Genomic DNA, 23297 nt, shown 5'->3' on the forward strand with positions numbered 1-23297 from the left:
CCGCCTCCCGGGTTCCCGCCATTCTCCTGCCTCAGCCTCCCGAGTAGCTGGGACCACAGGCGCCGCCACCTCGCCCGGCTAATTTTTTGTGTTTTTAGTAGAGACGGGGTTTCGCCGTGTTAGCCAGGATGGTCTCGATCTCCTGACCTTGTGATCCGCCCGTCTCGGCCTCCCAAAGTGCTGGGATTACAGGCTTGAGCCACCGCGCCCGGCGACTCTGAATATTTTCTTGGGTTGACTGGGCAGAAGTTTAGAGAGACAGCCAAATAATTCAAATTTTTAACATTAGACTTTTCTTAAAGTGAACATTGCCAAACATTCCAGAGGAATCGGGAAACATCTCTTAATTTTCAATAAGTATAATATTACTCCAAAGTTAAATGTGACTCTGTAATAATCAAGTCCCAAGATATGGTAGAAATGCATTGTCCTAACTTAGGCAAGAAAAAGCGCCACACTTTCTCTAAGGGAATGAATTACTGAAGTAAATGACACATAAAAAAGCTGTTATGTGGCTTCACTTTGAATGATTGATTTCATAATGAAGCATTCAAAGTTTATGTAATTGGAACTTGATTTCTCTGCCAGATATTCATAGGCATAGCCCACTTAAATTATTATAGATACGTTCTGTTAAATATTTACTACTTTAACTTTTTTTTTTTTTTTTTTAGACAAGGTCTCGCTCTCTCATCCAGGCTGAAGTGCAGTGGTACAATCTTGGCTCACTGGAGCCTGGGCCTTCTGTGCTCAAAGGATCCTCCCACCTCAGCCTCCTGAGTAGCTGGGACCACAGGTGTGCGTCACCGTGCTCAGCTAATTTTTTTTTTTTTTTTTTTTTTGGTAGAAACAGGGTTTTGCTATGTTGCCCAGGCTAGTCCCAAACTCCTTGGCTCAAGGAAAGTGCGGGGATTACAGGTGTGAGCCACTGCGCCTAACAACATGTTTATTATTTTTTTTTAAATGTAGCTTTTTTATATGTATTGTGTTCATTCCTTCAATAATCAAAATCACTTTATTGAGAACGTATTCAATAAATAGCTGCCTTGAATGGAAGGTGGGAATTATCTCAAATTCCTGAAACTATAGAGGAAAAAAGAAGAAGAAATTATCAAACCATGAGACCTCTTCCCTTAGGAAGTATACAGTCAATGTGAGCACACTTCTAAAAAGAGAAGGCATGGAGGAAAGGACAGATGTAAAAAAACCTTTGATTGTAGAATTCAGTTGGTCTCTTCTCTCTACCCTGTCTCTTAAGGCCACTGCATGCAGAAAAACAGGCAGCGAATGTTGTGCAGACAAGCGTGCTTTGGAGAGACTTTGTATATGATGTTTTTGATGTTGTTAAAACTAACTTAGATCAAATTTGTGAGTTTATTAATTTTTAATTAGATTATAAAATCAATGTTGCTTTTATTATCTGGCACTTCTTTTCAACTCAGTCAAGCCTGTTTTATTAGTCTAAAGTCTACTAAAATTTACATTTCTGGAAATTAGCTACAAATAAATGATCATCAGCAGTAATTAACAGCATGCAATAGTGGATTTTTTTCACATAACAACTTACAGTAGCTGTTAGTACATTTGTAACTGAGCTTTAGAAGTAAATTAAAGTAAAGCAAATGCTTGAAGCTTGCACTTAAATTGTCACAGAAACAGAATTTTTGTTCCCAATAATGTATTAGTTGATTCATCATAAACATTGAAAACAAGTAGCAAAAGGCTGTATATTGACCAAATGTTCTGGTTCCATTTAAAATTCTATATTCTGGATGTTTTATCAAAGTTGAATTAACTCTTATGATAATAGCAAGTCCCTTAGGAATGGTTGCATTAGTTATGTATCACAAGTTAAAGGTTATCAAATAGTAGGAAGCCTTCTTTAACAGATAGTGAAATTCAAGTTTCCTACTCAGGGAGTGTTGACAATTCAGACACTGAAAGTAGGTTTAAGTTATGTATCAGTGTATACCCTTTTCGTACAACTAACCATAATAAACAAGAAATAATACTTCCCTCTGTCTTAATTTTAAGGATAGACATATTAATTTCATTGTGTATGTGACACATTTTTAGTAGAAAGTCCCAATTTAAAGTTTCCATGAATTATGCCCATTTTCCCATTCATATCTACCCCCATTACACATCTAAAGTGTACTTATATATAAAGATATAGTTACCAGATATCAAAGATCTCTATTTTCACCTCTGATCTAAACTCACTATTTTTCCAGCAGATTACAGCATTCATTTGAGTCCAAGTTTGAAGTTTCGAAATAAATGATTATGATAGCTTCTACTTACTTATATCATAAGGCAATTACCACAGTTAATTTAGCATTTGAGTATGCTTTGAAAGCAACAGTGAGTCACCTAGAAATTCAAAGTATTGTTTAAAGCTGCTGATAATACATTTTGTTCTCTTACCAAATGTCCCCTATTTTGCATGATGCCCTCTTTTTCTTTAAGTTTTCATTAGTTCCCCCCTCTCCTTCTTTTTTTTTTTTTAGGCAGAGTCTCACTGTCGCCCAGGCTGGAGTGCAATGGTGCGATCTGCGCTCACTTCAATCTCCAACTCCTAGGCTCAAGCAGTTACAGTCGCTGGGATTACAGATGTGCACCACCACACTGGGCTAATTTTCATATTGTTAGTAGAGATGGAGTTTCTCCATGTTAGCCAGGCTGGTCTCAAACTCCTGGTCTCATGTGATCAGCCCGCCAGGGATTAGAGGCGTGAGCCACTGTGCCAGGCCCAGTAGCTCCCATGCCTTTTCTAATTAAGTAACCACTGTCAGAGACTCATGTGAACATCTCCAACAGCCACTCCAAAGTAAGCTCCATCTATTAAGCATCACTCTCTGGATATTTCACAAAATCTGCAAAATTAATGATTCCAAGCCAGGTTTATCTTTTTAAACATCGGTATTCTATGCACCATGCTCTACTCTCCAGCTGCAGACTTTTACTCGCTTGGTAGCCCCTCCCCTCTCTATTCACAGGCTGGACCTAGAAACACACCTTTTCAAATCCTCTTTCTTGTTCAGCCTACATGCCATTGGCCACTATATTTGATTGATACCACCTCCTAAATATCCTTGAAACATACATCCCTTCCTCACTACATTATATTGCCTCTGCCGTGTTTTAAGTTATCATCAGCCTCTTACCTTGACCACTGCATTATTCTTTTCCTAGTTTGCATGCCTGCCACACTGCCAAGGAAATTTCCTTTCCAATTCAAATCTTATATTTCAATCACTAGTGTGATTGAAACACCCTGTATTTACGGAAGAATTTCACTGGCCTATCTCAAAAAAGTTTCTGTAATCTAGATCTATTTTATGCTTCCAATCTTCTTGTTATTCCCCATATCTTCATTCCCCACTACTTATGCACCAGTTGCATCAAACTCATGCCAGTCTCCTTCCCAGCTTGGGTCATTGTAGTGTTTCCTTCTCTAGCCACACATGGCCACTTAGGTACTGATAAACTCCAACTCGTTTTCTAAGGTTAAGTTCAAACATTGAGATTCTGTGAAACATTCCCTACCTCTCCACCAACAATTTCAAATAATAGTAGGAAAATATTGTTTGAAAAAGGTGATTTAGAAATGCAAAATGAAGTTAATATTGAATGGGTAATAAAAAGAAAGACACATGAGAAAGTAAAATTCTATTTTCTGTCTCAGAATCACAAGATTTTATGGCTGAAAGTGTTGTTACAGTCAATATAGACCAAAGTTTTTGTGGTTTCCATATAAAAAGTAAAATCTCTTGCCTTAAAATGAAGTTTGGGAAATTTGTACCTAGTTGTGTAATACTGACTGTGTAATTTGTGTGATCCTTATACGGCATTCAAGAAAGCTGTCACTATACTACATAACCATAAAAAAGTCTAGACTCATTGAATCTGAGCTTCATAGTCTCCATTTCTCTCTCTTCCCACAGCCAACATTTAAATCTCCCTGAAGAAATAAGGTTTGCCATCATTTGATATTCAAAATTCATTGCCCATATTCAAAATTCATTGATTAAGACACAAAATTTTATTGCAAGTTGGGACAACTAGGTCTTTCTTGCTTTTCCAAAAATCAATTTTTTAACAAACCTTTGCCTAGGAAATCAAAATATGAAAAAAAAAGCAAAAAGAATTATTGTAGCACAATGTTGACTGTGCTGCATTTCATCAGTAAAAGTTTTAGAGACAGAGGGAATCAAGCAAGGTATTTTGGCACATCTCATAATTTCAGTGGATACGGTTACAATCATGAGACTTACTCAAAGCTCTCTCCTGGAGAACATTCCAAACATTCAAAACCTAGTTTTAAAAATAAAATTTATCTTAAGGAATGTCACTTTTTGAAGCTCTGAATATGTAAATCATGTTTACATTAATAATTGATATATTTAAAATTATATCATATTTGGCAAAAGTTTCAGAATACATAAAATTAGAACTGTGTGTTTTCTTTCAGCAGCCACATTTCAGAGATAGGGATGGATTGGCATGAACCAATATGGTCCATCTTCCTTAAACCCAGAGTCTCTTAGTGCCCTGAGTGTGAAGCACTTTTCTTTCAAGTTGAGGTCCACTCTTCCATAGACAATTCTATGAAAAGGTCTTACAAGTTTTTATCTACACCTCTTGCTTCTTGAAATGGATAATGATAGATTCTGAACACGCGTCTGAACACATGGAAATCTCTTGCCCCTTTTCCCTTCTAGGATATTTGCAAGCTTACAATATGTACACGTTTTGTGTAAGTCACCAAATGCTGAGTTACTGGCATGAAAAATGACCGTGTTACTTGGAAAGTAGTTTTACTTACAAGTCCCCCAGGCCCTGTAATGTCTAAACCTCCTGTGCCACTTTATGTGACTGCCCCACCCCCACAGAGGAGCATGCACAGGAAAAGCAGACTTCCCTTCCCCCACACATTTCCTTAGTTTATTTACAAAACGTCTTGGAATGAGAATGAGCTGCTTGTGGTTCCTGTGGCTGATTTGGGGATGGTTTCCTACAGGCAGAGGATGCTGGTCAACCGAATGACCTCTCTGTAACTAACCCGTGCACTCCTGTGGTAAGGCTGTTTGGTCTTATGGATACCTCTTCTAACTAAGCCTGGAGGGATTTGTTTTTGTGGTAAAGAACTTAGCAATAACCAAACGTCACTGTAAAGACAGACTTAACTATGCTAAGGTCCATCAGAGTCTACTCCTTCTACTACCAACAAAAGAAGCCAGAAATACACTGGGATGCCTTTAGATTCCTGTGCATGAATCTTTCTTTCTCTAAGGATTATGATTTTTTTTTCCTCTGGCATCTTCAAAGGACGATAAAGCTATTAGCAATATACTTGAGTGAAGAACACAATAGGAAAAGAAATAATCCTAAACACCAGCTATATGAGAAACGCCCCTTAGCAGTTTTTATCAGCTCATGCAGAGGTAATGATGACTAGTTAATAGTCAAAAGAAGATCTAAAGTTGTGATGATCTTAAGTAAACATAAGTCTCCCAAATATTTGTTTCTGTTTGTTCAGACTTGCTAACGAACACTCTTAACTCACACATTGGTAACTCTTGAAAACCCTGGAATGTGTGTAACAGTGATTCTTAAGGTAGACTGGTCCATTCTCACCAAATATACATTTCACTCAAGTAAGTAGAAGATGAGGGCACAGAAACTGTAAGACTCCAGTCCCAAAAGAGAAAATATTGAACATAAATTACCATAAGTAGTCACAGATCCACATGGAAATACTGGTGAGATAAGCATCACATTTTCACCATTATATCTATTTGAACTGGCAATGATTAAGCTCGTGTGAGAAGAAATATTTCATGAAGGAATTGTGGGGTGCTCAACAGCTAACATAGTTCCAACATCAATTTGCATTGGATCAAAAAGTAAAATTGTGTTCTCTAATACACCACAGTTCAAAACAGATATTATAAAACTTAGTGTCCTTACTCAAGTTAAGCCCTAGTGTACATTATTTTACTTACTGAAGAAATTAGAAATATATGCTTATCCTCCATTACGTAAATGAAAAGCAAAGCAAATGTGTATTAATTTCACTGTGTAAATGAGCACAAAATTACCAGTCCCCAATCTCCCAGGGTGCTAGTTCAGTGAGGATATTATATATAGAGAGAGAATATATGTATAATTAGTTATACATAATTATACAGTATATATTACATATAAAGAGAATATGTATACACACACATACATAGATAAGTCCTTTGAGGCAGTATATTCTTATTTTTCAAATGCTCAATTTTAAGAACTTTGAAATTAAAAACAATATATGTGCTAAAGGGAAATAAAAGATCACAAAAACTGGTAGGAAAAAAATCCCACCTCATTTACTCATTACCAACAAATTGAAACCTAATGAAAGAAAACGTATATCCTGCCCAGAAAATGTCATCTAACTTTTATATCTGTGGTTTAACCTTTGTAATGTCTTTCTACATTTGTCTCCGCAGTGCATCCTAACGTCAGTCAAGGCTGCCAAGGAGGCTGTGCAACATGTTCAGATTACAATGGATGTTTGTCATGTAAGCCCAGACTATTTTTTGTTCTGGAAAGAATTGGCATGAAGCAGATTGGAGTGTGTCTCTCTTCATGTCCAAGTGGATATTATGGAACTCGATATCCAGATATAAATAAGTGTACAAGTAAGTGCCTACACGAAATTGTATTTTTATCTCATCCTTGGTGACTTTTCCAGATTGAAATGGCCTCTAATATATTTGTGATATTCAATGTTAAGTAAACAATAATGTTTATCTGATAATTAGGCTAAACCATATTTGGACTTAACCATCAGAACCAGAAAATTTTTATCACTAACTTACAAAAAAGCACTCATGTTTTGGTTTTCTTTTTAATTCTGAAAGCAAAAGCTGGGAATGTGATTATTGCTCATTGAACCTAAAGAAAAGTACTGTAAGTCTCAATTCCATCTGAGTTTCCATTATCAACACAAAATCCAAGTATTAACTAACTTGTCGAATCATTTCAGCTATTTTGACTTCAAGAGAGATTCCAGAGCAACTGAAACATTTATTTATCAATGGGAAATAAATGTTGGTAGTACTGTCATCTGGACCCTGAAAACCTGTTTTTCACACTGCAGACCAAGTGTGCTTTCTCAAAAATGTAAATTAGGAAATACCACTCTATTCAAATATCATATGTAGTTCCATCAATCTCTCCAAACTCATCTCCTACAACTCCCCCTCAGCCATTTTGCACCAGCCTCACTTGCCTTCTTGTAAGATCTTCTCACCTCAAGCCTTTGCGATTATGTTCTACACTGGCTGTTCTAGCAGTTGGAAAGCTTTTTGCCCACATCTTTGCATGGCTGGCTGTCTTATTTCATTGATGATTTTGCTCATATGTCACCTTCTCAGAGAGACACTCCATGATCATCTTATCCAAAATAATCAGCCTGTTCCCCCGTCAACCGTTCTCCATCTCTTTTTCCCACCATTTGCTGTTGTTTTTGTTGTTGTTGTTGTTGTCGTTGTTTGTTTTCCAGAGCACCTATCACTTTGGAACTAGACTGCTTGGTTTCAAAAAGCAGTCTGATCTGTTGTCCTGGGTTAGTTTCATACCCTTTGTTAGCCTGAGTTTCCTTATGTGTAAAATGAAATTATACCAATGACTACCTCATTGGATTGTTTCAAACTTTAAATGACTTAATAATATTGTAAAACATTGTAGCAATCCTGGCTTACAGTAAGCGCCATATAAGGGTGAACTATTGTTACTGTTTACCATATGTCCTCTCCCAGATGTAAACTTTCTGAAGCCTGACTCTTACCTCTCTTGTGCATTGCTGTCAACCAATATAGAAAACAATGCCTGGCACATAGTAGGCAATCAAATATTTGTTGTAAGAATCAATAGCCCTCAAGAACAACACGAAGGCAATATCCTTTGTATATTTTCTTAAGGTTCTGATGAAACATTTTCACTATCACTTAATATAAACAGATATTTCATCTTATAAATATTCTTGGCTATATATATATACAAAACAAAGATTTTTTCATAGGGCAATCAGTATAATGATTTTAAAATCAACAACCAATGTACACCAACTAAATCACTGTGGAGGAATCCTGAATTCAGTCTGGCAAAATAATTTTGGACTTCAGGTGTTTATTTGATACTAAAGTTGTGTGTGCCTGTGTTTGACACATGCAGAACATAAAACTTTATGTTTTAAAGATAGTTTTATGTTAAGAGAATATAATGCAGGCATATTTCTCTTTCTTTTTTCTCTTTCAGAATGCAAAGCTGACTGTGATACCTGTTTCAACAAAAATTTCTGCACAAAATGTAAAAGTGGATTTTACTTACACCTTGGAAAGTGCCTTGACAATTGCCCAGAAGGGTTGGAAGCCAACAACCATACTATGGAGTGTGTCAATATTGGTAAGGAGAACCTGGAATAATTTGAAGAAGTGATAATGTCAGTCTCCATGGAAGTGCTTTTCAAAGTCCTTTGTCAAAAGAACTTGAAGGTTCTTGGGCTGAGATCTCTTAAGACTGTCTCTATCCTTCTTTATAAAGATACTCTCTTAAAGGTGTTTTTTATAACCTTATCTAGTATGTATTATAGTACAATTTAATACAGTGGGTGCTTCCTTATTAAGGACTATCAATAATTGTTTCAACTGTTCTGTTTATGATAGATTTATTTTTATTATTATTTAATGACTTTTTATTTAAATTATTATTTAATGAATTTTATTTAAGTAAAAATTCAGTCAAGACACACACACACACATATATATATATATCTGACAGTGATCTGTTATGTGACATACATATATGTCTTGAACTTAATTTTTACCTTAAAGCAACAGTTTCATAAAACACCTAAGTCTGATCTCAACTAATGACCAAAGTTATTTTCCAAGGAGGGAACATATACTCTCTTGACACAGCCCATTAATGCTCAGTAAGTGGATCAAAGACCTAGGAACTGGAAGTGATTTAGTTGAAATCTCACTCTTTTTCTCTCACACTGCTATGCTGAAATATTCTGCTTCCACGGGTATTGATATATAATAAAGAGGATTGTGGACTTACTCACACTGACAGATTAAGACAGTCCCTGGGTCTGATTAATTGCAGGCTGAATTTCCTGAAGGGGAGGTCCCTCAGACAAGTTGTTTGTCTAAATAACAGATCACTGTCAGGCTATATTTTCCCTCTTTTAAACGTTGTGCAGCTACTACAGCTACAACTTTGATAAACACTTGGGAAGCAGATGCTAAACCAAATGGGAAAATAGCCTAGGAAATCTCAAAATCCCCTGGGCAAGAATTATAAGAACCTTTGATGCTGCGGTGATGTTGGCATATCCACACAACTGCCCTCCTGATTCAGTACAAGATAGTCTCCAGGACTCCCCTGGGGTCCCCATCTTAGGAGTCCCTTAGAATCTAAAGTGCTGGAGTAATAACTCTAAAGTGGTGGGTTAACCATTTCAAGTCCACCGCAGCACTTTTATTTCTAAACAATGTTTTTGATAGAATACAATAAATAGATATTTTAAAGATAATTTTAGACGCATCTGGAAAACAACGGTCTTGAAATAGTTCATGGCTCATTTTGGTTACATTTTTTCTTCAAAACACATGGAAAAAAAGCAACCTAGGAATAGGGTAAAAAGTACAAAAGAAAAGCACTACAAGTTCTTTTTCTTATAGGTCCTGAGGACTGATGATTAGAGGTAATAAGTTCCAAACACTGGAAAAAATAGAAAACACGTCTGTGGAATATTCAAGAGCAGAAATTCAGGATGAGTTGCAGAATGTTTGCAACATTTCTCTACCCGGAAAAAAAAGGCACATAGTTAGATTTTTTCAGCTGTTGAAGTTGTAACATTCAGTTCTGGAAAGGCTATTTACCTGAAATGTATTAATGCTTTTCTGTCAGGGAGATCATTTCACACTTGGCACTATTGGATTTGTCTTTAAAGCTTACTGATAATTTATACTACTAGTAAGACTAAGACTACTTATTTCTTAACGCAACTACATTTAAGTTTATATATTTTGGAAGAGAGTTTAGCAGTCCAAAGGCCAGTTACTGAATTTGGTTCATTTAACAGATGCAAATGACCTAGAACACTGTAGTAACACAAATCACCAACTTTCGTTCAGGGCTGGCTCCTGTTGTTTGCTCGATAAGATATGTCTCCCATCATATGGTGCCTAGCCTACAGGTACTACACCTGCCATGCCTTTAGTACAGTCCAGAATTTCAGGGAAGATGACAATGACCTGCTTCTATATCATGAAGGAGTATTAAAGCCTGTTCCTTTTACAAATGTGAAAACTAGGATCCGGAGAGCCAAAATGATGACCCCAAAGAAACATTTTAAGTTATTTTCAGTGCTGTCATTAGTAACTTAACTTCAGCTTCCCACTACTCACCCAACAGAAAGAATGTGTCTTTCTCATTGCTAAAATCCACACCGTATTTCTAGTTTTCTATCGAGATTTTAAATTGAGAGGAAAGGTCATAAACAGAGGAAATGCTACCCTGATACAGAGCTGGGATGAAAGAGGTATGCCACAATATCCGCTTTCCACGGTTTGCAGGTCAAATGGAACAGAAACATCCACTGAACCAAATTTTATAAGAGAACATATTCTTTTCACTTTGTGCTCCAGATATTTGCTTCCTTTCTGCACTGTCATTTTGTCACCCTCATTGCCTCTCTTAGAGAGTTGGATTTGTTCAAGAAATCACAGAGAGAATATGTCTCACTCCAAGCACTGAGTAGTAAGGGACATTCTCTTGCTGTGTTCTATAGGTAACCATGCAACTAGTCAACAAGAGTTAGAGCAAAATGACAAGTAAAGTCATTACTAGTAGGACATTACTAGTAGGACATCGTATTCAGCTTTCTTACCAATTCGGGAATCGCTTTTACAGCATCTCGCACTGATGATCAACCACAGCACAATCATTCCCAGGAACTGGAGCTCATTGCCTTTATGAGACATGTGCTTCATTTGCTTCATTAGTGAATAGCTAAAGATTTCCAGTTTTCAGATTGTTCTTAATACAGAAGCTAGAAGGAACACAGAAGGTGAATATTCTGTTTTTTCTTAACTACCTCTTAACCAAGGAGTGCTTCGATTCCACATTGTTCATTAAATGATCTGAAGAGAACTTAAATCACCTTTTGTGTTGTCTTTAGCACTTTTTTTCAGTTTTCATTCTTTTTCTGGAAATATTATTTGGATGCTAACATTGTAGGTTTATTCTACAGTATTTCTATAAGATAAATTTGCCTCATCTCATGGTGCTTTAGCTCTCTGGTCTCATTAGAGCTTTTTACTACCTAAACTCATTAGTTTTGAATATGTGCCCTCCACCAATGAAACTATCTAAGGTTGTCCTTAGAATTTAATTTTTAAAACCATTCATCTTCTGACTGTAAACTAATAATTACCTAAGCTGTATTTTTTTAAATATATTTTTCTTAAGTCCAAGTATACATTTGCCTAGACCACTTTTGCTATTACGAAAGAGCACCGAAGTTCTGGTCACTTGCACATCAGATAATTTTTTCTAATTCAGTCCTCTTAATTCTGGAATTAAATGAATACTGGACAAAGCGACAGCTCACAAACATTGACTTTCCTCTTCTCATTTGCTTTTTTGGAGGTGCTTTTTTTTTTGGAATGCTAAGGATACGCTAGTTTTTAATGGTTAATATCAGCATGGCATGCTGCAAGATAATATCCATAACCAACAAGAGATTATAATATTATTAATTGACTTAGTTACTCTACTCTTGAATGAAAATTGTAATGGTATAACCAAGCATGAGGACTATTTTAAAATGGTTCAATAGAGTTCATTTCACTTAACAGAAACCTAAAGTCATGTATTTAATCAATTCCATTTAATTCCGTGTTGCACTCAGGGACCTAAAACTGCCTGAAAAGGCCTGTGAAAAATGTATCATAAATGGATTTAAATTTCTAAAACATTTAAGTTATCTTTCTTGAGGCTGTTATGAGAGATAGTATTCTGCTCTAAAGTAAGGAATCATTAAATCAGAAGGCAATAAGGGAGGTTACTGGAAACTTCTTTTTGTGGAAAGACAGTCTTAAATCATCTGAAAGAGTTACTGTTGCTAGCTGTTTTTATACATTAGAAAGTTTTAGGGACATAAATATAATAGCACCTTGTAGATGTTTCTTTTCTTTAGAAGTGCAAAAATCTGTTACAACCTGAGAAAGCCATTATTGAAAAAAAAGAAACTAACACAGAAAAAGGAACCAAATCTCCAAAAGAAGCTTCAGAAAAAGTACATCAGGTCATCTTAGGATCACTTGATCAGGTTAATTTTAGAAGCAGGTTATCAGCTGAAATTGACCCAGAATTCACATACAATAGACACCGCTATGTCTGAACCATACTCAGTAACAGATATCAGTATTTAAGCATACAACAGCACATGAAGTAAGAAAAGGCAGTAAATAGTAGGCCAAAGACCTGGATTCATTTTCTGCTCAAGCGTTCTCTAACACAGAGTTTCTCAAACGGTGTTCCCAGTACCTGCAAATCAACATTACCTGTATTGTTAGGCAAATTCACAGTCCTACCCCAGTTAACTGAATCAGAAACTCTGGTGGGGGCTGGTGGGGAAAGCTCCAGCATTTTTTGTTTTAGCAAGCCCTCCAAGTGATTCTGATGCATGCTAAAGTTTGAGAATCAATTCTCTAACACATAGTATAACAACTGTTCTTCAAATTCAGGTCAGGATCAATCAACAATTGCAGCAGTGCTCTGGAAATTATAAAGAATTGATCAATTTTAGTGATTATATTAAGGTTAGTGCCTGTGCTAATCAATCTAAAGAAAAAGGAAATCCAATGCAAAAATGAGTTTACCTGATAATGAGTACCAAACTGAAAACATTCAATTTCTGCCTTTCCCATTCTCTTGTTTTTATATTTAGGTCATCTTGCCCGACTTTGATCTGCAAGATTTCTGCTCAAATTTGAGCAAGTTTTGATTGAAGCAAATTTTTTTTTTAACTCAACAATAGTGAAAGTGGTTGTGAGCCAACTGAGTCTGTTTCTTCTGTTCTGTTTCAGTGCACTGTGAGGTCAGTGAATGGAATCCTTGGAGTCCATGCACGAAGAAGGGAAAAACATGTGGCTTCAAAAGAGGGACTGAAACACGGGTCCGAGAAATAATGCAGCATCCTTCAGCAAAGGGTAACCTGTGTCCCCCCACAAATGAGACAAGAAAGTGTACAGTGCAAAGGAAGAAGTGTCAGAAGGGAGAACGAGGTACAATCATAATAACAAAATGTGCTTGTTTGAATCCTCATAATCTGTTGCACTTTTCATTTTGTTTCTTAGGAAACATTTGGCATTATCTCTCATGCCTAATATCCTAAAATGTGTACCAAACAAGAACGTTGCTTATAAATTACAGAATATAGATGTGGTAATTCCAAAATATGGAGCCTGATGTCAGAACTTTAAACTACTATAGAAGTGTGGTAATTGAACTTTGATGAACTGCGTTGTATTGTAAGCATTTAGGGCATTATCTTTAATATAATCTGCTTTCCTAGTACTTAGAAAATTTTGGGGAAGTCTCATAAATACAAAGTCTAATGACTTTTGGTATAAGAACAAGACAAAGAAACACTGCCATCAAACATTCCTTTCCTCACTGCCTGCAAACCAAAGTAGGGAAATTTAGTGGTAAGCTTTTGTAGCTAAGCATATATATATAATATATAATATTATATATTATATATAATTATATATTATATATTATTTTATATTATATAATATGTAAATATATTAATATTTATATTATATAAATATATATTAATATATAATGTATTATGTATTATATACAAGCATATAATGTATATAATATATAATATATGCTTAGCTACAAAAGCTTTTTTATATATATATATATATATATAAAAAATTAATTAAAGACAGAATATCATTCTGTCATCCAGGCTGTATTACAGTGGTGTCATCATAGTTCACTGCAACCTCAAACTCCCAGGCTCAAGCAATTATCCCACCTCAGCTTCTCAAAATGCTGGGATTATAAGCGTGAGCCACCATACCTGGTCAGTACAGTTAATACTGACTTTATTTTGAATAAAATGATCAAGGCCACATTTTATGAATATAGCAAAATCATTAAAGATACTTGTCTCCAGATTTCTTTTCATATCACATTAACTTTATAGACCAGATTACAGAACCTATTCCATCAGTATTAACTATTAGAATTTGCTATGAAATCAACAAGGAGAAATATACCATTTAATAATATGATCCATTAGGGTGAATAAACTTCCATCTAGAAGACCCTCAGTTGCCGATCTTTAAAATATCATTTTTCTATCTTTCTCATTAACATCTTTAGCACCACTTCCTACAAATAATACGTTGTGTAGTTTTATGTAACTATTGGCAGTTATCTGGTGAGTCTATAAATGATCTTCTCAATTAATTCCAAAGGGGTTTGATTGCCTCTGTAGTTGACCTTTCTTAGCTTATTTCTCCATAGTTGACGTTTATTAGGCTATTTCATTCATTTACTAGCTTATTTCATTCATTTATTCATTCAACCTGGTTTTATTATATTCTTACTTTATGGCTATGCACAGTACTAGGGCCTAAGGATTCACAACTGAATGGCGTACTGTCTCTCTATTGTGAAGGTACACCATGAAAGGTTGAGATGTTTGAACAGATAATCACAACATCATAGAGTAAGGGAGATTATAGACATGTGAACTAGTTTAAAGGGAACACGGAAGAGGACACTGCAAACTTGAACATTGCTTATACAAGAGAGAATTTGGGTCACCTGTACATTGCAAAGAAACATCCATTATGCCAAAAGAATTGGCCCTCACCAAAAGCTATAAAACCTGCTTCTGCCATTCTAATCAAGTAGTTAATGTGAAAAAATTCTTGAAGACATGGGCTATTTAAAGAGAACTTCAAACTTTTGTAAATTTGTAGGAGGTTTTGATTAAAATTTAGTTTAAGGAATGAAAGCTGGCTAGTGAAAAAGCCTTTTGGCATTTGTTACCAATTAATTTAAAACATCTTAGATTTTAAAAGTTGGATTTGGAAGTCAAATATTTCATCATTCTACTTGTTGGTATGCTCCCATTGCCATACATTTACTTATGTTTACTAAATTTCTTTAAAATTTAATGACTTACAGGTAGGTGGTCTTTGCTCATATCATTCTTTTCACAAAGATTGTATATTATTAATCAGTATTCAGTATGCATTCCTTTTAAAATATAAGTGAAGAAAGTTATCCAATAGCAGAATTAAATCACAATTCTAATTACATTTTACTACTTTTACTTGAGAATGTGATCTTTCAATAGAGTATATTTTAGTAGCACTTGACTTAAACATTAACATTGAAAATGTCAGCTGTTAAAACTGGCATTTATCTCATCTAGAAAAAGATAAAATAAATAATACCACAAGAAGTTTGAAACAGTAACCTGTGACATAAGATTTTGCTCAAAACTGTCTTTCTGGTTTGTTTTCTTCCCCTCTGAGGATACAGTGACATTTTACATTTACAAAGAGAACTTTATACAGCTAGAAAAATTTAGGTGTTTTATTTTTTCAAATTTTATAAAATATAGACTAACAAGTGGCAAATACGAATCATATTTACAATTTACTTTCCAGATTTAGTCCTACTTTTATTTTTCTTCATTTATTTTTCAAGGTGTTTATCAAATACTTTTTTTAAGTAGCCTAGAAACTTAAGGTAGGAAGAAAATCACTTCTCTCTTTGTTGTTTATCTCTCTAATCCTCCAGTTTTCTTAACTTCTCTTAAGGTTTAGTTAGCCAGTATCCTATTTGAACACAAACCAGATAGAAAAGTAATAATGACCTCTGGACATCCCACCCTATCCTCTCTATCAAGCATCATATCAAAATAATAACATTATCCAGGGTCTTCATTTAGGCTCTACTATATATTTATATATTATGTATAATATATAATAAAAATATCTTGACAATTACTCGTCTTGAATTTATAACCTAAAGGATAAGATCCCCACATATACATAGAGAGAAGCATATCATCAGAGCAAATTTAGTAGAGTACTTTATCTTTATATTTTTCTATATAAGTTGACATTTCTTATTTTAAGTAGAGTAAGCATTAGAAACATTTAATCAACTTCAAAGATAAACACCATAAGTGGTACGGTACAGACATGACTTCCCCTCACACTTAGGATAGCTATTATTTGAGTTGCTCCCAGATGCTTATAGATTAAAAAAATCAGAAGATTCTTTTAGGTTCATAGCTTGAGCATTTCTAGATGAGCATACTAAAAGATAAAGCTTTTCTTATAAAATTAAAGCTTGAATTTAAAGTTAGGTCTGTGATCCCTGCCTAAGAGGTTAACAATAGACAGAGGTAGATAACTCATATTTGGAAAAGGTAGGAAGCATGTGTTCAGGATTTTTTCTGCTCCGTTGAAATTGCCAAAGGCAAGATCTCCAGGGAAGAATGATAAGATCCAGAAATGACTTTTCAAAATGTACACAAATAAGAAGTTGAATAGAAGAAAATAGTTTGCAGGAACAGAGTGGATTCATCTAGTTGGGAGATGCTTTTCAAATATGTATGTGTTGCAAAATCTTACACACATTTTTTCTTCACTACCATTTTCTCATGCTTAGAATAAGTTAACCCGAGGAGATAAATTTAATTGTTGTATCCTTACATTTAAATTATCTCATGTATTTGTTTACAGTATTTCAGATTATTCCCCTTTACTTGACATGCTACCTTTTAATCAGCCTGAATTTCTCCATCAATTACTAACTTTAGTAAGAGGTTATTACCAATAGAATTCTTTCTAGCTTGAACTTAATTGAAATATATATTTGAAATATCAAAAATATAGATTTTAAGAGATTATACAGACTAGTATATAAACTATTATCACATGTGTATTGAAACATCATATTTAAGTAGAAGTAAACAAGGAGAAAATGCATTTCCAGTGATTGCCAGATTTTATTTATTGACTTTTTGGACATACAGTGTGTAACCATCTCAGATAAGGAAAACTGAAACAGCTCAGGAAGACGTGTGTACACCTGCACTTGATGTAAAAAGGTAGTTTTGTGTATGTGGTGGTGGAAGCAGAGTCAACAAACACATTTTTCATTCATTTGTACCTTCCTCTAATTAACTAAAGAGAATTTCCTATAGATGGTTTTTAAGGCAACACACCAAGAATAAAAGAAATTTTGTTCTTTGGTTAATTTTATGAAAAAGATTCTTATTAGTCACGTTAGTGTAAGATCTTGGGATAGGAAGGAGAGAGAAGAGCACGTTGCTGGAGGAAGTGAGGTGGAGATCTACCTTCCTGGTATAAAGATAAGCTAGCATTCATTCCACCAGAGAAACAGAAAAGGAACCCTTTAAAATAGAAAGAAATAAAATGTTTAGGGACACTCCACGGAAGAAACAAATGTGGGAATCATTGTATTACTGTACTATTTGTGTATACTCTAGGTTGCCTTACATACTTTCTCAAAATTAAGTATAATAAAAGTCTACCAGGCATTACATAAAGGAAATGTCTTATGTGTTAACTTATAAAGTGTTATGAATCATGCCCTCTAATACCAATATTATAAATACATATTATGTTTATTGTGAGTACTATATTTAAATTACAATAAGATCAGTTTTTAAAAATCTAAGCCAAAATGGCAGTGAGTCTGTTGTGTTTCCTCTGCTGTCCTTTAGTTTATGCCTTAAAAAATAACTACTCCACTGCTGTATCATTGAGTTCTATGGAAAGGATTTATTATATTAAATATTAATTCAGATTTAAAACAAGATATTTAGCTAAGATTCCCAGTACAATTCATCAAATCCATATAGATGGATTTATTAGCTCAAAATTGTGGATGCCAACTGGCTTTGAGTATTTATTTCATGTCCTCTCCCTACTTTAACCTCATGAAGACCAGCTGACCTGAAGACAGTCATCCTGGTTAAGCAGTGGGGAGTGGGATCTTTCTACTCTTTCCCTACACCTGTTAGTGCACTAGTCTCTTGACATAGTTCTGAGAAAAAAATTAACAAAGTACAGAGCTGAGATAATAATGGCATTAGAGAATGTGGTTCTCAACTGTGGACAACTTTGCTCCCCAAGACACATTATTATTTGCTAAGAGGACCAAGGATGAGAAATCTTGGTGTAAACTCAATGGTCTCTCTTGTCTCTCTTTTTATCCTTCTTGGGGCCTAGCCATTCCCTACCTAAATGGGTTGCTTGTTCAGATTCTGGGGAGGATCAATTGCTACCAATGAAAACCGTTGGTATATTTTGCTCCTCACTATAAAGGCAAAAATCAATTTTACTCAAAGTTAATATTCTTTTAATTTAAAATATTCCAGAGCCACACAAAAATATTCTACTATATTTAAAACCTCCAAGAAAGGTAGACTATTGTAATAAATAACAAGCCTTGTTTTCAGAGAGATATTCCTTAATGTAAATGAATTCCTTTTTTTTTTTTTTTTTGAGATGGAGTCTCACTCTGTCGTCCAGGCTGGAGTGCAGTGGCGCGATCTCGACTCACTGCAACCTCCGCCTCCTGAGTTCAAGTGATTCTCCTGTCTCAGCCTCCTGAGAAGCTGGGATTACAGGCACATGCTGCCATGCCTGCCTAATTTTTTGTATTTTAGTAAACCCGGGGTTTCACTGTGTTGGTCAGGCTGGTCTTGAACCCCTGAACTCAACCCCTGAACTTTAATTAGATGCAAATTAAGCAGCACATTATGCAGAAATTTCTAGGAAAAGGGTGGTAACTTCTAGGTCGTTGAGTTGTTGCTATGAAAAGGGGTGGTAATTTCTGGGTGTTGCCATGGCAATGGCAAACTGACATGGCACATTGGTGGGTATGTCTTTTAGAAAGGTGCTTCCACCCCATGCCTGTTTTAATTAGTCCTCAGTTTGGTCTGGTGTCTGAACTCCACCTCCAGAGTCAAGTCTCACCTCATGAGTCAAGCCCTACCTTCTACCTCACTACTAATCTTTAAAATCTCTCATAAAAACATGTTTGGTCTTCAGATGCTCTTTAACCATGGTCACATATGACCTATTATTTGTTTTTATATGATTTTTTTTCTCCTTAGCTATATTACTCAATCCTTATTCCTTTTTTTTTCTTTCCCACCACCTCCAATTTAATCACTGAAACATCAAATCACCTTGTAAATTCAGTGGACAAGTATCAGAATGTATTATCCATATAGGTGAAAACATTTTATAACCTCAGTGACAGGCCCCAATCTCTTATTGTTTCCTCTGCCATTGACATTATAATAGCAGGATCTTTGTGAGGATTCTTTGTTGCCTAGGTTTTTGGGTTTAAGACTGAACTGACAGGCTTTATATGCACAGTTGACTCGCCTGTGTCATAATGAAGCAGCAGAATCACAGCCAACACCTGGATCAATGTAGAAAAAAAGAATGAAATAACAGTTATGAAGTTTCTTGCCTCTAACACATTTTACATCCTATTATATGTTCTTAAACTTCTCAACATTAAAGAAAAAGCTCTGCAGAAAATAAAAAGCCTTTAGTTCATGACTTGCAATCCTTGATATATCAGTTTTTAGAACTCAACCAGCAGTTATAATTCAGACCAAGTTTGCTCCATACCATTTTTGTAGGCTCCCTGAGATTTTGGGGATTTTATTAACAGTGGTCAAAAATCATGGTGGACATTATTCGTGGTGGGAAATACTTAATTGTTATTATTATCCATGTAATTCCTTCATTCCTATGATAGCATAAAAATTATTTGTAGGCTTTTCTGCTAATTGGTGTGTACCTCAGCATTCCTATTCTAAAACAGACTTTGTAATAAATGATCCTTGAAAATGTCCATATTCTCTGAGATTTCACTTAGTGATTATTTATAAATATCTAGTGCTTTGTGACCCATTGGTGAGTGTGACATAACACACAGTGGTCAGATTATTGAATAGAGTGTTAGCATTCTTCAGCTCCTAAGCAAACAATGATCTTGCCATTGTTTAGATCAGCTGCATGAGGATTGTTTCAGCTAGCTTTTGCTGCATAACAAATAACCTCAAAACATAGAGGCTTAAAACAACAACCACTTAACAATTTGTGGCTGGGCAATTAAGGCTGAAACCTATTGGGCAATTTTGATCTTGGCTGGGCTCCATCACATTGTTGGATGGCTGGAGAATGAGGAAATTGCCATGTTTCTATTATCATCAAGATGGCAGGAGGTCCTACAGCCTTCCAAAGTAGAAAAAGTGAAGTCATTCCTCTTGAGGCTAGGCACAGAACCTGCCATAGTTTTTACTTCCACCACATTCTGTCAGCCTATACTAGTTATAAGCCTATTCCTGATTCAAGAGTTGAAGAAACAGATTTTATCTCTTGGCAGGAAAACGTGCAAACTTACTTTGCAGGGTGGCATGCATACATAGGGTGGGAGAGGAGAATTATAGCCGTTTTTGCAATCTACCCTAGAGGTCTTTCTCTTGTTTGTAGTTAGATTAGTGTGATTGCTCATTCATTTAACAATCTCTTACTGTCTGAAATGCAGTAAGAGATTTGTATTTCCTTTGTAAATTTCCTTCCTTCCTTTGTAAAAACAGTCAACTGTTGATGCAGGACATGTTGCGTTGGATATTATTTCTATTGTACTTTCTAATTTGTAAAGAGCAGAATAGGAAGAACAAATAAAATGTGAGGCCAAGATACCTTCATACGCTCAACAAATATTTATTAAACTTCCACCACATGCTGGGCACTCGTAGGTGCTGAGGATAAAGCAGTACACAAAAAAAGACAAAATTCTTTTCATCATAGATCTTATATTCTAAATGGTTTATATCAGTCCATATGGTAATGACCATAGAGGATCAGCCCTTTCGTAAGCATATACCTTTGTTAACAGTTTTCACCTTTGTGATTTGTACCTCCAGTAGCTACTGTCTTCATTAGATTTTCCTAACACATTACAAAGACATTTGTTAATGCTGGCAAAAATGAAATTTCTCTGCTTACATTTCATTTTGGTCTCAATGTTAATACATTTATTTTTTCTGTGACCACCATGTTGATGTGCTAATATGCTTTTGTAAGATGGCTAAGTAGGGTTAAAGGTACAGCTTGTGGTTGTGGAACAAGGCTGAGTTAACTGGCCCTTTGGAGAAATGACCCCAAGACCTTGGCTTCCTTTACAGCCTGTTCTAGCCAACTGAGATCCCTGCCAATTAGGAGGGTTCCCTAGAGAGAGACTCGGAGAGCATCAGCATAAATTTAAATTCTGGACCCCCAAATATAGTTTCCAAAAGAAGCTTCTTGTCCTTTGCTAATTGCAAAGTAAACATTTCTCCAGCAAAAAGACACTCCCTCCTTTCATGCTCCTGTTCTCCTTCCCATCTCCTTAATAGAGTCTCTCCTTAAAACTGCTAGTGTTGCCGAAACCTCTTTGGCATAGGAGACACCCCACATTTGAAGGCACAAAGAATTATTCTTTCCATAGATCATTATCTTGCTTTTTATCTCCTCCAGCAACTTCTTCATAGAAGCATTACAGACTAACTTTGTAGATGTCATAGTCTGCAGAAAGGAGTAGATGCCTTATCCTTGGGCCTCTCAAGAGATGTGACTAAGTAGGCTATCATTAGCATGACAAAATGGATAGGAATGGAAAATTCTTCAAAACCTCTTAATCCACTTTTTCTCACTCTCTTCTACATGCCCTTCTCTTTCTATTTAATGTCCTACTCAGTTCCTTACCTTTCATTTAAAGCATCCCGTTTCTCACGTCCCAAATCAGAAATACCTTTCTAAAATTTTTCTGTTTTTCAGTTTCTGTAAAAAAAATATTTAAATGACATACTTATTACTTTAATAGCAAAACAATATATTAGCATGTATCTCTCAATGATAGTCCTTTTTTCACCAAGCTCACTGTTCTGCCATTCTGCAGGACATTTTAATTGAAAATGACAGATCTCAAATTATCTTAGGCAAGAAGAAAATTATTGGCTTAACCACAGACCGCACTAAGTCCTCAAACAGTATCACTGGGTCCATCGCCTTCTGCTCTCACCCTTTCTCACCATTTCAGCTCACATTGCCTTCATTCCTCATTGTTTGTTGGCCTTATTCTCCTCTGCTGCAGAGTCTTTCTCCTTTTGGGAGGAAAACTGGCTCCTGGCAGCTCCAAGTCTATATATCCACATTGCTCCAAATAAAAAAGGATAGTGCTCTTACTCTCCCTTTCAGTATCCCTGCACCCAATCTCATGAAAGGATTCCAGTGGACCCTGCTTTGAATCACTGTGGCAGAGGAATTAGGGTCCTGAGATTGGTCTGTCTAAGTAAAATGCCAGCAGTTGAAGCCAGGGTCAAGTGAACCATTTTGATTGCTGCCTCTGTTTAGAAACAAGGGTACTGACAAAAACACAACAGATTTAAATCATCCCCCATCTCTCCCCACCAAACAAGAAACAAAATTTACCAAATCTAGAAACGTATGTTCTTCTACAAGATAATCCCTTTTCAATACTGGTTTTGAAAATAATTTTAAGTGAGGAAGAGTAACCAAAGTTTTTTTCCATCTATTTCAGACTAAACACACGTTCAGGATAATGTTAAGAATATTTCAATTTAACTATTTTTTTCTAGTTTCTCTTCATTTGCTAGAAACTTTTTTATGGAAGTAAACTGCTTTAAATGAATAGAAAAAATAATCTACTATGCATATGAATGGTTTCTGGATTTGAATCGTGCAGGCTTAAGTAAAGACATGTCTATGTCCATTTCTAGTTGCTGAGGGTTCTTTGTGAAATGCACCAGTGTGGGCAATGACCTTTTACTTGATTATGCACAAGGCCACTGAAACGTTAAAATTAACTCTAACCTAATTACTGAACTCCGGTGTTTATACTGTGTATACACCACCAGGTCATAGCTCTAGCCTCTGTGAGCCCCAGCTGCCATAATTGAGAAATATGTCTTGCAAATGGTTGTTTTGTTTACTTGTTGTTTCTGCTGGAAGAGCTTGCTTTTCCCATTTTTGCAAAGAATCAGATGTAGGGAAGAGTTTCTGAGTACAGTTTAATTACATTTTACATCTCAACGCAAAACATGTACATCTGTAAATGAGACATTCCTTTTGCTT

At 35.5% G+C, this 23297-nt stretch overlaps 1 protein-coding gene and 1 long non-coding RNA gene across 5 annotated transcripts in view; one reads left to right on the forward strand and one right to left on the reverse strand.

Moving 5' to 3' along the window:
* The window catches only part of LOC105465566 (R-spondin 3), a 75203-nt gene that overhangs the window by 23569 nt on the left and 28337 nt on the right, over nucleotides 1-23297 (forward strand). Inside the window, exons 2-4 of the mRNA XM_011714044.3 lie at nucleotides 6495-6686; nucleotides 8308-8454; nucleotides 13152-13349. Of these exons, the coding sequence (XP_011712346.1) occupies nucleotides 6495-6686; nucleotides 8308-8454; nucleotides 13152-13349 (537 nt within the window). The remainder of the gene's footprint in view (nucleotides 1-6494; nucleotides 6687-8307; nucleotides 8455-13151; nucleotides 13350-23297) is intronic.
* The window catches only part of LOC105465565 (uncharacterized), a 90426-nt gene continuing 81115 nt past the window's right edge, over nucleotides 13987-23297 (reverse strand). For 2 of the 4 annotated variants that reach the window (XR_977622.3, XR_977621.3), the window contains 2 exons: nucleotides 21909-21983; nucleotides 13990-19569 (listed from right to left, as the gene is read on the reverse strand). This is a non-coding gene — a long non-coding RNA (uncharacterized lncRNA). Of the gene's footprint in view, nucleotides 19570-21908; nucleotides 21984-23297 lie in introns of all 4 variants that reach the window. The other 2 variants (XR_011623346.1, XR_011623345.1) reach the window with 2 other exon arrangements.

This window comes from Macaca nemestrina, chromosome 5 (genome assembly GCF_043159975.1).
Source record: "Macaca nemestrina isolate mMacNem1 chromosome 5, mMacNem.hap1, whole genome shotgun sequence".
Lineage (NCBI taxonomy): Eukaryota > Metazoa > Chordata > Mammalia > Primates > Cercopithecidae > Macaca > Macaca nemestrina.